The following is a 16,767-nucleotide window of genomic DNA, read 5'->3' on the forward strand; positions in this document are numbered from 1 at the left end:
GTTGAGACTTGTCACGATTTGTTTTCCCAAACCTATTGTCCCTTTACTGATTGGCTTGTTTACCTGAATTCCTTCTCCCTTGCCCACACCCAAAGCCCATTGTTTTGTTAATTGCTTTATTGCTTGCTGTACTGACTATAAAATAAACTCCTGGGACTGAAGCGGGGTCTACTTCTCGGAGTGACCCTCCTGGCCCCACTTCTCTGTAAGAGTTGTGCAGTTGGTTACTGTCTTCGCTGTCCCGATTACCGTCGCTGCTGCAACAAGGCGGCTACCAGATGCATGAGGAAATGCTCACTATCATTAGCCATTAGAGAAATGCAAATCAAAACAACAATAAGATGCCATCTCACCCCAACAAGGCTAGCATTAATGCAAAACACACAAAATAATAAATGTGGGAGAGATTGTGGAGAGACTGGAACACTTTTACACTGCTGGTGGGAATGTAAAATAGTACTGCCACTTTGGAAATCGATTTGATGCTTCCTTAGAAAGCTAGAAATAGAAGTACCATACCATCCAGCAATCCTACTCCCTGGAATATATCCTAGAGAAATAAGTGCCATCACACGAATAGATAATATGCACACCCATGTTCATTGCAGCACTGTTCACAACAGCAAAAAGATGGAAACAACCTAGGTGCTCATCAATGAACAAATGGATAAACAAATTCCAGTATATTCACACAGTGGAATACTATGCAATGATAAAGAACAACGATGAATCTGCGAAACATAACATGGATGAATCTGGTAGTCATTATGCTGAGTGAAATTAGTCAGTCACAAAAGGACAAATATTGTACGAGACCACTATTATAAGAACTCAAGAAGTGGTTTAAACACAGAAGAAAACATTCTTTGATGGTTACAAGGGTGGGGAGGGAGGAAGATGGCTATTCACTAACTAGATAGTAGATAAGAATTATCTGAGGTGAAGGGAAGGACAACACACAATACAGGAGAAGTCAGCACAACTGGACTAAACCAAAAGCTAAGAAGTTTCCTAAACACAACCAAACACTTTGAGGGACAGAATAGCAGGGGCAGGGGTCTGGGGACCATGGTTTCCAGGGACATCTAGGTCAATTGGCATAACAAAGTTTATTAAGAAAATTTACTACATCCCACTTTGGTGAGTGGCATCTGGGTTCTTAAAAGCTAGCAAGCAGTCATCTATGATACATCAAATGGTCCCAACCCACCTGGAGTAAAGGAGAATGAAGAACACTATGGACACAAGGAAAATATTAGCCCAAGAGACAGAAAGGGCTGCATAAACCAGAGACTCCTTCAGCCCGAGACCAGAAAAACTAGATGGTGCCTGGCTACCTCCGATGACTGCCCTGACAGGGAACACAACAGAGAGTCCCTGATGGAGCAGGAGAAAAGTGGGGTACAGAAGTCAAATTCTAGTAAAAAGATCAGACTTAATGGTCTGACTGAGACTGAAACGACCCTGGAAGACATGGACCCCAGACTCCCCATTAGCCCAGAACTGAAACCATTCCCGAAGTCAACTCTTCAGATAAAGATTAGACTGGACTATGGGACAGAAAATGATACTCGTGAAGAGAGTGCTTCTTAGCTCAAGTAGATACATGAGACTAAATGCGCAGCTCCTGTCTGGAGGCGAGATGAGAAGGCAAAAAGGGACAGTAGTTGGTTGAACAGACACGGGAAATCCTGGGTAGAAGGGAGGAGTGTTCTGTCACATTATAGGGAGAACAGCTAGGGTCACACAGCAATGTGTATGTAAATTTTTGTATGAGAAACTGACTTGAACCGTAAACTTTCACTTAAAGCACAATTAAAAAAAAAAAAAAAGAATAAAGGATCAAGAAAATGCCAATCGTTCTACCCTGGGATTCTGAAATGATGTTCCATGGTGATATTTTCATTGTTCCACGAAGAAAAAAATAAAGATTATGTATACACTCAAAAAAGAGACACCCATATATCTTATGTTCTGAGACTGTCTTTTCTACATTTTTAGACTCAAACTTGCATGAGAAAATACAATGCAAATGACTTTGCACTTATGTTGGTATGGATTATTTAGAATAACTGGGCAAATACTCTTTTGAAAAAAATATAAAGTTTTTGAATAATTAAATTTCTGTGCTAAATGTTGATATCAGCAATCTGATAGGGGCCATCAGTTCAAACAAACAGTTCCAGGTACTGGATGTTAGAGTTTGGAATTTAATTTGAGACAGACTATCTGCATTTCAAATCCTTCCACATCAAACTTATCCTTTTTTCTGACTGAACATAGCTTATCCGAATTGGTGTTCAAATATAAACAGAATATAAAGCAGGGGAAGTTTACAGCAAACTATTCCTTATTTTAAGAAATAATGGAGGCAATAGACAATACATTTTTAAAAATGTTCCTGGCAAAAATAATAAGTAACTCTATGTTGTCACTATTTATTTTTGAAAGACAAAATCTCAGAATGACTGAAAAGTTGAATTGTTAAGAAGGAATGTATTATATGAAGTTCTGCAGCTAAAGCATTCAACTGAGGCTCTCCATATCTCAGTTTCCTTTTCTTGTAAGAAAGTTAGTTGCTAATATTTACAGACGTTGTGTGTGAAGATTACAACTAGAGTTTGCACTTTTTAAATATTAAAATGTTCCAGATCTGTAGAACTAGATAACCCCATCACATTTTCGCATAGCTGTGTAGAAGTTTGGTATCACATAGAAACACCATATAGCATTATCTTGTTGGCGTACTAATGCCTCGGAAACCTATTTCTAAACCTTTATTATCATTGTTATGGGTTATGCACCCTCAAAGGCTCTCCCGGTTTCAGGGAAACCTTATTCTGTATGAGAAAAGAAGTATATACATGCAACCATTATTATTTTTTGAGGTCATATATAGAGTATAAAAATACACTCATAGGTGAATTCTAGGGAGAGAAAGCAGGATATCCTAAGGCTATTTGCACACATTAAATCTTCTGCCTCTCTTCTCAGGCCCTGCTTAGGTTTCTTCTCTTTTGTCTCGCTCCTCGGACTGTATTTGCTGTGATAAGAATTCTTCCCTGAAGCAGGAAGGAGCTTAGGTAGGGATGTTTTAAGCGTTTGAACACACTAAAGCAAAAAAGAATAATCATCCGCGTTGCAATGCAGCAGCAAGGCACTGTAGCTCATTTCACACCCCAAAAGGTTTAAGTAATGAATGGAGCCAGGTGGGATTAGCCTGAAAAGGCTTTTGGAGAAGGATGGACCTTTCTTTCAGATTGAAGGGAAAGAAGCGGATTGATTTGGCAGGGCAGGAGATGGGGAAGAGTGTTTTAATAGGTAAGAGAACAGTGGAGGGAAGGGATTTGAGGCAAAAGATGGAAAGCAACCCCAAAGAGGGTCAGGCATGCGGGCAGTTAGGTAAACACATCGATTGGGCTTATTCATTTATCACATCTGTAAGAACACACCTAGCGCTCCCCTAGAGCCATGAAAGCTCTTAATGAACAGGTACGGGAAATTAATTTTAGATTTTCTGACCCCGGCCCTTAAAATTTTGTGACATTTCCAGAGAAACAAAGAAGGGCCAATAGTTATGCTGACCTAGTCAATTTCCTCCTTTGTGCAAGTATTAAGAACAGGAGAGAAACTGATGAGGCAGTGGCGTTAGGAAGGAAATAAACCCTTGGCATCGCCAAAGAAAATATGGCTGATACTTAGTGATACTTAGGGGAGATTGCTAAAGAGACACTCTCCTTTCTGTCCTCAGGCACTCTAAGTTTTATTAAGTTAGGTCACAAAAGAGTTACAATCTTGGATGACCAGGTTAGAACCGCTTGTAATATACCCTGGACTCATTTGCACATTCACATTATCTTCTCAGTTGCTATCGGAGTTTATTTTTGAGTAACAAGCATATGATATACATTTTTACATTTTATGTGAAGTTTGCTTATTGCATATATTTTTTCTTTGCAATGTGAGAAATTTCAGAGGGCATATGTAAGAAATTTCTTTTAGAATTGAGGGATAGGAGAAACTGGTCTTCGTTATGGAATTGGTAGCGTTTATCCCATCTCACAGTGAATGTAATGTGATATTTAATGTTTTCTTTTTTGTGTGGGTTTTCAAGAATCTCAGATACAAATGTTAGTAATTAGGCTAGACTTTTCTGTTTTAAAGACTTGCCAACTTATTTTTCTTGAACTTTATTTTCATATGTTGTTGTTGTTAGCTGTTGTCAAGTAGTCCCCAGACTCATGGGGATGGTGCCCGGACCTGCCCAATCCCCTGATTAGTTGTGGATCAGATCATTGTGATCCATAAGGTTTTTACTGGCTGACTTTCAGAAGTAGATCTCCAGGCCTTTTTAACTAGTCCATCTCAGTCTGGAAGCTCCAGTGAAACCTGTTGGACATTATAGCAACACAAATCCACCACTGCCCGAGAGGTGGTAGCTGTGATGGTGGCTGTGCATGAGGTGCCGTTGCTGGGAATTGAACTTCGGTCTCCTGCATGGAAAGCGAGACTTCTACCACTGAACCACCAATGCCTCATATTGACATATAGTCGTCTATTAACCTTACTGTATATGCTCTTTGTTATGAATCACCTCAGTTTCTTTTTGAAAAGAGAGAATGGAAAAGAAGAGAGAGAAGGAGGGGAGTAAGAAAGTGAGGAAGGAATGAAAATATAAGGAAGAAAGGAAGAAAAAAATAAGGAAAGAAGGAAGTAAGAAAAGAAAATTTAAAGGATGGGAGAGAAGAAGGAATATTATTCCATTACATTTATCAATTTTATTCAAAATTGTCCTTGGTCTCATAGACTAAACATCAGTAATTATAGTTTGTGCAGTTGTAAGTACTCCCTAGAAAATAAATAGAAAAAAAAAAGAAGCTTTAGTTATTCATTTTATAGGGCTAATGCTTTCTCCTATTCTTACCTGTTTCCATTTTAGAATATAGAAGACCTTTCCTAAATAACAGAATCTAAGGAAATGATAAAGGATATTGACTTTGGGAGAAAAATACTCTCTTGTTGCTTTTAGGTAACAGACTAAACAGCTATATATTGTAGAAAATTATTGGTAGGTAATTCGTAATTGTACCAAAACATAAAAGATTTTCTTGCCCTTTTCTGTGTATAATATCAATAATTTCTTTGTCACATAAAACTCCTGGTGTTACAAAATACCTATTAAAGAGTATTAGCCAAAACAGAAGTTACGGACAATGAGAATTCTGCCTTAACTGTGTCAGTGCCAATAAAGTTACATTTAGGTAAAAGAGTCCATTATTTCCCAGTGATATGTTTATAAATAGTTTGGTGTGATTACTTACTTTTGTGTGTTGCCTTTCTTGCCGTGGTCTTGTAACTCCCACCCAGGTGACTGGGTGGGACTGTGTGATAAGGTAATTGTGGCCCATCAAGGGGATTGGACTGTTTTGCCTTAAAAGAGAGCCAATTCCAGAGCAGAGGGGGGATGCTACCACCACCAAGGAAAAACAGCCAGGAGTAGAGAGCGTGTCCTTTGGACCTAGGATCCCTGTGCTAAGAAGCTTCTGGAAGCAGGAGATCAAGAGAGAGAGAGAGAGCAAGCTGTAACCCTGAAGATGGTGAGAAGTGGTGGCAAGGAGACTTGGCAGCAGAGATCCAGCAGCAGGCGACAGTGTGGTGGGCTTCCCAGGCCATAGAGGGAGAAAGCTGAGTGCCTCTGGGGAGAGGCCTAGGGCCAGGAAGAGGCATGCCATCGAGCACGGCTGGGAAGGGGCTGTCCTGATGGAAGAACTGTATCCTTGAATGTTCCTGAGCCTGAATTATAACCCATTACTTCCCGAATAAACCCCAACATCATGAGTATGGTCTGTGAGTTCTGTGTGGCCATTGCAATGAATTATCAAACCCAGCAAAGAAGTAGAGAGTGCTCTGCAAGGGACAGTGGGTATCAGAGTTGGTAAAGATGGCGGAGAGAGGAGGCTTGTCTGGCCTCTGTCTCATGAGAATCAGCCTTGCACTGTTGATCTTGATTCTCCTTCCTGCTTGTGAAGGTAGAGGAGGTCAGACAGTGCCCCAAGCCATTTTTATAAATATTTAGTGGCAGAAAAGAGAGATGAGTTTTTCCAGAGGAGAAATAATACCAGCCTGTAGTTGGCGAAAACCTAGCCATAGTTTTTTTTTTTTTTTTTTTTTTAACTCTATTAGGAAAAAGTGTTCCAGAAAAATTACAATAGTCCAAGTGTCAGAATGAACAGCTAAGGCATCCTCTGGGTTGTCACAGACAATTCTCAATAGGATATTTAAGCCTGGTTGCAGTAGGAAAAAAAACCTTGTTTTGTTTTGCTAAGCTTTGTTTTGTTTTTTAATACCAGGTGAAATCAAACTACCAAACAGTGGAGAAGTTTTGTACAAGTTCTACGTTTCCTAGTGAGGCAGGTGTGCAAAGGATCATCGATTTCTTTGGTATGGGAGGACTGCTCTAATAGAATTACCTCTTTTAAGAACTAAGACCTTGGGACTTCACTTTAGCCAATGCCATTAATTAAAGTCTTAGCCTGGGTTCTATAGAGCCCCTAGCAGTTTATGATAATGCATAGGGGATTTGTCGTTGGATAAGAAAAAAATTACATCTTTATTTCCATTGTCGTCTGATTGAAATTCAGTATTTCCTTCAATTACAAATGTAGATAACTAACCACAATATTACCAGCTATCTGTAATTTCTCTCATTAAAACAATCTACAGATATCTCACATCACACAGCAGTTGCTGCATAAAAAAATCATTAACATTTATCATTTGTCTTATGGTGATCATTAGAACCACCAGTATATCTTATTTAATACTTTAATAAGAATACATGTTACCATCATATTGTTTTCAATATTTTGATAGTTTTCAATGTAATTAAATTCTCTTGCAATTATGAGTATGTTACTTTATGCATTTAAAAACACGAAGCTGAGAAGCAGTCGATATGTTTCACCAGACTGCCGGAAGTATCCATGACCCACACAAAAAGATTAGGGAACAGCTATCCTAGAACAGTGGTTCTCAAACTCTAGCATGCATCGGAATCTCCTCCAGGGACTGTTAAAACACAGATTGCTGGGCCCAACTCCAGACTTTCTGATTCAATAGATCTGAGGCAGGGTTCCAGAATTTGCATTATTATAAATGCATCCTAGATGATGTTGATCTGCTGGTTTGATCCTAAAACCACAGTGAGAATTCTGCTTCAATTGTGTCAGTGCAAATAAATTACCTAAAACCAGGTGATTCTAATGTGCAACAGGTTTGAGAGCTGCTGATCTAGCTCTTGGATTACAAGAGGTATATTTGTTGGCATTTCTCCTTTCCTTGCCATAGCGTAAATAATTACCTTACCATTGTGCTTTCCTGATACGAGGGGAAGTACAAGGTGAGGAAAATAACTTTTAGATAATAAACCTATTAAAGATTAATCTTAGAAAGTTATCAAATTATCATAGTTTGCTATTAATTATTTGCTCCTTAATTATTTTTAGTTAATATATTAAAAAAAAAAAGAAAAACACATATTTATAACATATTTCAGGTACATGATGGGCTCTTTAGCCAGGTCAGTTAAATCATGTATAATAATATATTTTCCACCATACTGTGTACAGCTTTTACTTCTTTCTGGAAACATAGCTAAGCATGAAATAAAAAGTGTCTTTAGTGCTAAACCTGCAAATTAAAAATTAAAAAAAAATCAGAAAATATTACTTAATCATGTCTATAAAAAGTTAGCAAATATAAAGAATTTAAGGTCAAAGTTAGTATTCTTTCTGCTAGTTCCCACGTCTTATCTTTATTGTTATGTTCTGAGTTGTAACAAGTTTAGATTGTCACCACAGGGTCAGACGGACAGAAAATACGGACAAGAACAAAAGCCCACCCACTTCTTAAGCTAGATGGACACAGCACAAGTTCTATTTTCAGTGTTCCAGGACTTGGTGCTAAAACTGTGGGTGAAAATTTGTGGTAGTACTTAACATGGGAATTGCGATCTTTGGGCTCTCTTTCTTTATTTGAAAGCCAAAAACCTGTTGCAGTCGAGTAAATTCTGACTCATAGCAACCCTACCTGACAGAGTAGAACTGCCCCATGGAGTTTCCAAGGAGCAGCTGGTGGATTCGAACTGCCGACCTTTTGGTTAGCAGCTGTAGCTCTTAACCACTGTGTCACCAGGGCCCCCACAACATTTTGAAAACATTTCTGAAATGGGAGAATGTTTTAGCAATTCCATTTCTTATCTGGGCTTAAGAATGAGAAGCTCAACATAATGTGATGTTCCTGATATGTGAACGTACGGTGTCTTGCACAGGACTATTACAGGGTTTAAAAATGAACCTAACCCCTCATAGGCTGTCTGATAGGGATGCAATCAGTCTTATTTTTAAGACATTAATATTTCCTAAACTCTGTAAAGTTTTATAGAGCTGATGATTTCATTTCTACTAGTTTGTAATGGATTAGCAAGGCAAATCAACTTGCATAGTTCATATATTTGGTTAGAAATAGTATAGTGCTCTTTCCTAGAAAATATCATTTAAAAATCACTATTCTAAGTTTCTTCAACACTTATTCTTGGATCAGGATAAAACGTTTTCTTTCATACTTAGGTCAGTGACATGAAAATGTTATTCAAAGTACTTTTTACTTACGCATGCGATAAATGGCAGGGAATGAAAATGTTTAATTTAAAAAAGCAAAGGCTGATGAAATATGCCTCATATGATTTACTAGAATCTGTAGGGAATTGCATTTTATACTTTATCTGCATAAATAATCTGGAGAGACTACAGCGCCTTTTTAATAAATTGAGTCCTAAATTACTTTCCACTGTACCAAACACATCATTTTAGACTCACTAAGTTTTCTTTCAGTTACCATGCACCAGCCTAGACAAATTCTCATTAAGGCTATAACTTTCTTTCAATTACTGGAGCACTATGGAGACTATTTAATAAGCGCAGGCCTAATGATTAAAGTCTTTGCAGAGATTACCTGACTCATTTTCTGAAGAAAGCAAGTGTCTGACCTTCACCCAGAATATTGTATCTAAGGCAGTGGGATGTACTGCTGGCTTTACACACGCTGAAAAATCTAGTTCTTTGTCCCTGTCTCCAGCTGAAAGGATTGTGACTCATAGGAAATGAGGTCAATGAACCAGAGAGTAAAATCTGGATGGGAAAAAAAAAGCCAAAAGCACGTAAATAAATAGTACACAGTTGTGTAGAATTGGCTGTCACGTGCTCTGCTAGGCCATTTTCTAGAAAGTCTTCCCTGACATACTCAGATTGAATTAGGTTCTCCCACAGGGCATTGTATTTATCCCATTATATTGTAATGATCTATTTATGTGTCTATCTCTACCACATAAGCATTTAAAATAAAAACATGTCTGATTTATCCCTAGAACAGACACAATATCACTGCTAACGCTCATGTTTCTGATCAAAATAATTATATTAGGCAACTGTTAAAAGGTAATAAAGACATGTTTTGTAATAGACATTCTCTCAGGCAACTGTAGAAATCAGCATTATGCTATCATCCAATATATTTCATTCAAATTCATTCAAAAACTTCCCTCAGTAAGATGTTGATCATTTTAATGTTGGTAAAAGACTCATCTTAACCCCATGTATCCTCCAGGAAACAATTTAGTGAAGATTCACAAACCACAATGGAAAGAACCTCTATGTTTTTAATCATACAGTGATGCTTAGAAAGGTGGTGAGTTGAAACACAAAGTCCTACACAGTGAAAGAAATTTAGGATTTATCAGTTGGTGAAACAAGGTCAAGTTACCAGTCTCCTTAGCCTAATCTTTACAAACTAAGTCATTGAGTCTATAAAACAGCCCCTCAGCCTTACTGGCAACTTTAGTAGCGGAAGTAAAAGACTTCCTAGAGCCTCACCTCTGTGAATTCACTACTGAACTCAAATCAACCTTAAAGTAGGAACCCGGAATCAATGTCACTTACCCAGTGCTTTACTTGAAGTTACAATAAATAAACAATTGTCAGTTTTGGTGTTTTGTTCATTCTTCATCGAATCATATTATTCCTTCTACAACCTGTCCTCCTTTTAAGATCCTTTATGTCTCAAAGACCCTCATGTTGAAAGGGTTTTTACTAGAATACAAGCTAGAATGTATAATAAAAAGGAATATGTGTATGTGTATATATATATATATACACACACACACATATATAATATATAGCAGGAAGTTTCTGATTGATATAGATAAATTGATGATTATTTACATAAGGATGATAAAACCCATTTCCCTTTGCTATTGATAGGAATTGCTTTCCTGATGAGGTTGACTTTAACAGCTTGGAGCCGGAGAGTTCTCACTCTGAATGCACGGCATGTTTGGTGATAGGGGAAATGGAAGTCTCAATCCAATTGCAAGAAGTTATGGGGGCATTCCTGACATTTCAAGTGTGACCTCAACATATTTTCTATGATAAAATATCTATATGCGGCGTTTAGGTTCTATAATGGCACTAGTATACGACAATTCTCTGGTTCACTAGAAGTTAAATAGCTTTTACAGGCTAGTTCAGTGACCTAACCATTATATGCAATATTTCTATTGGAAAATATATTTTGGGTTCCAAGGAAATAACTTTGAACAAATTTTGGACATGAGTAGGCTAAGGACTGTTATTGGAAGTATGAGGGAAAAAAAAGGGGTCACTTACAGGGAAAGCAATCAATTGACTTTGATTTGATGAGTTAGGAATAGATGGTTGAGATAACTACCGAATGCTAAGGGAATATGTGCTTGTGTAATTAAATTACTTTCCTTTGTAACTTCATATAATCTTTTGGAACTAATTAAATCAGTTTCCATAACATAGTTTATAAACAAAATGTCCTACATTCTACTTTGGTGAGTAGCGTCTGGAGTCTTAAAAGCTTGTGAGCAACTACCTAAGATACTCCACTATTCTCACCCCATCTGCAGCAAGGGAGAAAGAAGAAAACCAAAGACACAAGGGAAATATTAGTCCAAAGGACTGATGGACCACCACTACCACAGCCTCCACCAGACTGAGTCCAGTACAACTAGATGGTGCCCAGTTACCACCACTGACTGCTCTGACAAGGATCACAATAAAGGTTCCCAGACAGCTGGAGAAAAATGCAGAACAAAATTCTAACTCACAAAAAAAAAAAAAAAAGCCCAAACTTACTGGTCTGACAGAGACTGCAGAAACCCTGAGAGTATGGCTTCTGGACACTCCTATAGCTCAGTAATGAAGTCACTCCTGAGTTTCACCCTTCAGTCAAAAATTAGGCCCATAAAACAAAATGAGACTAAATGAGCACACTAGCCCAGGGGCAAGGATGAGAAGTCAGGAGGGGACAGGAAAATTGGTAATGGGGAGCCCAAGGTCAAGAAGAGGAGAGTGTCGACATGTCGTGGGATTAGCAACCAATGTCACAAAATGATACGTGTATTAGTTGTTCAAGGAGAAGCTTGTTTGCTCCATAAACCTTCATAAAAATAAAAATAAAAAATCAGTTGCCAGTTCAGGACAGAAACTGAATAATAATAATTTACAATTGGACAACTTTTAGTATATATTTAGAGAGCTAGGTATGTCTGTATCTCTATATGTACATACATATGTATATATAATGAATAATTCATTGCTTTAATAAATATTTAGCACCTTTTTTTTGAGACAAAGATTATCTATTCCTAGAGCTTAGTCATACAATGATAGATAAAGTAGACATGGCCCTTACTTTTAAAGACCTTATAGTTTAATATAAGAGTTTGATAAGCAAACTGGTTAATTATATACTGTTATAAGTGATAAAATAAACACAGATGACTCAGTATAGTTGGGAATCTCCAAATCTCCAAATTCATGAATACCAGAAGATTGGAGTGGTGATTTAGAGCTGACAGATTGTTCAACTTAAAAGAAGTAAATTATTATTACTTATTACCTTCCATTTTCACTTCATTACTTTTGAGATTGATGGAAAGGTAAAAAATGAATATAGTATACTTATATATTTGAAGTAACATATTGTGACATCAGACTGGGTGGAAAAACAATTTTTTTGTGAGTTATGAATATGGCATTATCACTTGCATTACTCTTCCTGGGAAAGTATTTACATTTTGCTTGTCCTTTTTCACAATTGTACTTCTACAACTTTTCCTAAAGAATTATCGTGAACATGTTGCAAAGATATAGCAAAAACATATTCTCGGAAGTAATCTGGTGATTAGTTAGATCTATTATGATATAGACATAAGATGGAATATTTTACTTTCTTAAAAATGATGATGTGAAGAGGCAGTCTTTTGGACAACGTGGTGGCCATGTCTTCCCCATTCCTCCTCTTGCTGGCATCTTTGGGCTTCAGGAACAAACCACCGCCCGATACCCCCATCCTCCAAGGCTAATGGTTTGTCTGAACCTCAGCAGAGTTAAAGAGATACAATCCCGGACTTGGTACCAAGGTGTCTGACCCCCTCCCTCCTCAGATAGGGTGGGAAATAACATTGTACTTTGTGCAATGGGTCACGTAGATCCTAGTCACGTGATCTCTGGGGTATAAAAATGGCTGGTGAGGGAATTCATGGTCCCTTAACTATGGTACTAGTTGGAAGTATGTGTAGCATAAGTGTCCAGCCCACGTAGCTAGGTCTATCTGGTCAGGTGGAACCCGCAGAAGATTGGCCCATTTCGAGTCCCTCATTCACGATGCCACGTGGAGGCATGAGTAGAAGAGTTCTCTATCTCCACCAGGACAACTTCCAGAAGCCAGAGAGGACTGGTGTATCATGTAACTGTTCCCCTCAGGTCCCTCATCTCCAGTGCATAGCAGGGCGCGTGTAGAAGTTTTCCATCTCTGCTTGGACAGATTTGAGCTGGGGGGACCGCTTGTCAGTTGTATGCTGTCTGCTTCTTTTTGTAAGTAATAAAATTATAAAAGCTATTTTCCATGTGCTAACCTGTGTTCAGTCTCTGATCAGAAGGATGCCATACTCATGGAGGAATCATGATTAGTGATTAGTTTCCTTTTTCTAACGGCCTCCTGGCTGTTTAGAAATCTGGGCCAACCTGTGAGCATGCAGTTTGGGCATGGTGTATTGCCTATAATCTGTAGAAGAATAGTTACTGACAGGCTAAAAGCTCATATATCAGTAGGTCACATAATATAATATTTAATCTAATATTTATATAGTGTAATGCTGTATTTATTAGTTGTATAATAATTATAAAAAGTTTTTTAACAGTGGTGATTTTTTGAGGATAGGGCCACTCAAGATTTTTTCTTCCTTTTATGTGTATTTTATAAATTCATAACTTGCATGAATTTTCAATTTCTTAATAAATCTGCCTTGGTATCAATAAAAAAGTTAGAGAACCTCTTAAAAGGGGCCTGAGTAGAATTACTTACCCTAATCCCAGCAGCTGACAAACATCATTTGAAATCTGGGTGGTCCAGTTCTCAGCACAAGCTGCATACCATATGCTCTGGATTCTGAACTGCACCAAGCCTTTCCTCGTTGTGCCATTGAAAAGACGCACTAAAGAGATTAGATCACACACAGGTCACTTCAACCGAAATGAAATGTGCAACGTTCTGAACATTTAGAGTTTAGAAATTAATTGTAGTATTTTCTTAAGAGTATGCTGGAAGGCCTATGTTGAATAATACAAATCTGTTGAACTTAATTTTGCTCTTTCATAGGACTATGCAAATGGAAAAAGGCAAGTTGATTGCATACCAATAAAGCAAATGAACATAAAATATATAAGGTTATTCTTGAAGAGGATGCCTTATAAATTTAGCATCTAAAAGAAGGAAAATTCAAGTTTAGGAATAACTATAGGCAATTTTTTTTCTACGTTCTTCTCCAGGAACTATTTTCTTTGAATTCTGCCTTTTGCTGTTTGATGTCCATCATCCTCCCTAATATCTCACACTATTTTTGATAGAGTGTTAAGGATGTTAGTGGCTAGGCAGGAATTGGGCCAAGCTAAGCTACTTTATCAAACAGGTAAAACATCAGCAATGGTAGTCTTACTTCCAAACACCATATTGTAACTCTATATAGAAATTTTATTTTATACATTTTTTGCTACTGTGAGAGTCAGACAGGCTTAGGTTTAAAACACAGCTTTAGCCTTCACTAGGTCTGTGATCTTTGGTAATCGCTTAACTTTTCTAAGGCTCAGTTTCCTCATGGCTAAAATACAGCTAATACTAATTATGGGATTATTTAAAGCACTTAATGGTAGTTACAGCACCTGGCACATAGTAAGATTTAAATCTTTGCTTTAATATTGTATTATAAAATATTCTATTTCAAAATAAAAATAAGACATGTGAAAGTAACCATAACTCAGAATGCTATACAAGGTCTGGAAGGGGGCTGGATTGAAAACTCAACAAAGCAGAAGGAGTAATAGGTACTAAAGAACCAAGAATGCAAAGAACTAATTCCAAGGAAACAGTTATGAAAAAACATGCAGGTGCCTCTTTTATGATGGCAATGTCCAGAGCACATATAGTAGTCAGTAAGAGTGTTGCTACAGTGCATGGTTCGGACTCTTGTTTCTCTGCGGTATTTTATGCTCTGTACTTGAATGTGGTTGTCCTATACTTATTAAATCTAGCAAAATTAAACAAACAAATTTTAGGCCTGCATGTTAACTTGTCTTCTAACCTAAGTGGGGACAGAGGCCTTGAAATAACTGGAAGATGCTTATACCCAACAGCATCCAAACATGGCTTGGAGCCATGGATGCTGGATGAAACCCTGAAACTATTGCCCAGAGATAATCTTTAAGCCTTAAACCAAAAATATTCCCTGAAGTCTTCTTAAAACTAAACAATAGTCTAGCTTAACTAGTAAAAAATGTCTGCCTTCAGCATTATGCGCTTTTAAAAACTCTCTATAGGGGATTAAAGGGACAACAGCAACTCAAAAGATTAGATAGGATACTTAGGGGGCAGTGAGTATGGGTTAATGAGGAGGAACAACTCCGAAAAGGAGGGTAAGAATGGATGTACAACTCTAAGAATGGAATCAATGTCACTAAATTGTACATGTAGAAACTGTTGACTTGGTGTATGTTTTGCATGCATAGTCTCAACAACAACAACAAAATAAAAACAAACAAAAAAATATGGCCTAAAAAATGTACTTGTTTTCTTCCTTTCACATTTGTTGAATCCAAACACATATGCTAAAGTAATAATAAAGGTTAAAAAAAAACTCAGAGAAACCAGACATACCACAGTGTGCTTCATCTGAGCCATCCTTACAGTGTGGGTGACTGTCACAGAGATTCACCAGGGGAATACACTCTCCAGTTTCACATTGAAAATTGTCTTCCTCGCAGGGTTCTGCAGGGAAAGAATGTTTATTGTATAGGATAAAGACATTGCAAATAGAATATTCTGGAGAACCCATCCCATTTCCATCCCTTTTACTGAGAGTCGTTTGAAACAGCATGTGGTGGAGGGAGCTATCATATTGAACAAGACAATGCCCTTAGTTGCTCAGAATGTCTCAGAAATAGTAACATCAAAGCAAGAGTTGTAGCTTGAGGAGTGTGTGGAGGAAACTTCAGGTACTTCCTCTGCAGCAGAGCCTGAATCATTTCCATGGGTTGCCTACCCACAGGAGTCTCTGACAGTATTCCTTCAACACACTTAAATAAACACACCATCTAAGCAATAATAGTTGGAATGTTACACAAGCATGGCTTCAGGAGAGGTCGTCTGGCACCAAACCATTACATTTCCAAATGACACTGCCAAACCATTACAATAAAGAAAATTGAAAGTTACTACCTGGCAGGACAAAGTTGGACCAGGTTGGAAGACAGCCGAATTAAAGCCTGACCAGGTGGGAAAGAGTAGTCACAAAGAAATGGGAAGCCTGCAATAGCTGTAATTTGAGAGGAAGCTGGGGATAGAACTCTGAATAAGTAAAGCAGGGTTGGAGTCATGAGTATGTGCTTGGCACATGAAAAAACAAAAGCAAAGGGAAGAGGGATCATAGAAGAAAGGAGCTGGGTAGATACAGAAGCAATTGATAGTTGTTGCAAAAGAATGAGTTGTGCCAAAAGAGATTTACTGGGAATATTCATTGTTTAAAGGGAATGGGTGTTGTTGTTGCCTGGAATTAGTTGGTCTTAGAGAATTTTGTCCTTAGTCTCAAAGTGTTTTCTGATTATGGCTTGGGAGAGACAACTGCATGTTGAAAGGATACTGGAAACTCTGTTCATGGCCACATGGGATTTGCATCCATTGAGAATGGAGATGTAGTTGAGTATGGAGAGGCTTAATGTCTCATCTCCAAGAGGACCAATTCAAATGGGGTTGCCTGAAAGAAGAGTGGTTAGTATCTCTCTCCCCAACTGAAAATGTATTATACTGCAGCATCGTAAGGGCTGATGCTTCCAAGGCACTAGAGTAGGGGTTTCAGAATTTTTCCAACTGTGACCCTAGTAAGAAATAGATTTGAAATCATAACTCCAGGGCACATATAAAAATTTTGTGTTTGTGTGTCTCTGTATGTGTAACTAAATTAATCTTTACCCTATTCTATTGTATTCTTTTATTCTATTCTATCCCATCCCATCTCTTCCCATTCCATTCCATTCCACTTCATAAGAAAGAGTACAGGCCAAAACTCAATATACTGATTTTAAGATGACTGAAAAATACTGAACTAAAGTGAAGTATGGTGAAAAATTTCAT

The 16,767-nt window shown here is 37.8% G+C and overlaps 1 protein-coding gene across 2 annotated transcripts in view; it reads right to left on the bottom strand.

The window, feature by feature from the left end:
• Window positions 1-16,767, bottom strand: part of TMPRSS15 (transmembrane serine protease 15) — a 145,425-nt gene that overhangs the window by 41,286 nt on the left and 87,372 nt on the right. For both annotated transcript variants that reach the window (XM_004371353.2, XM_004371352.2), the window contains exons 17-18: window positions 15,295-15,405; window positions 13,450-13,579 (exon numbers count right to left, since the gene is read on the bottom strand). In XM_004371353.2, the coding sequence (XP_004371410.1) occupies window positions 13,450-13,579; window positions 15,295-15,405 (241 nt within the window). The remainder of the gene's footprint in view (window positions 1-13,449; window positions 13,580-15,294; window positions 15,406-16,767) is intronic.

This window comes from Trichechus manatus, unplaced genomic scaffold, assembly GCF_000243295.1.
Source record: "Trichechus manatus latirostris isolate Lorelei unplaced genomic scaffold, TriManLat1.0 scaffold00012, whole genome shotgun sequence".
NCBI classification, from domain to species: Eukaryota; Metazoa; Chordata; class Mammalia; order Sirenia; family Trichechidae; genus Trichechus; species Trichechus manatus.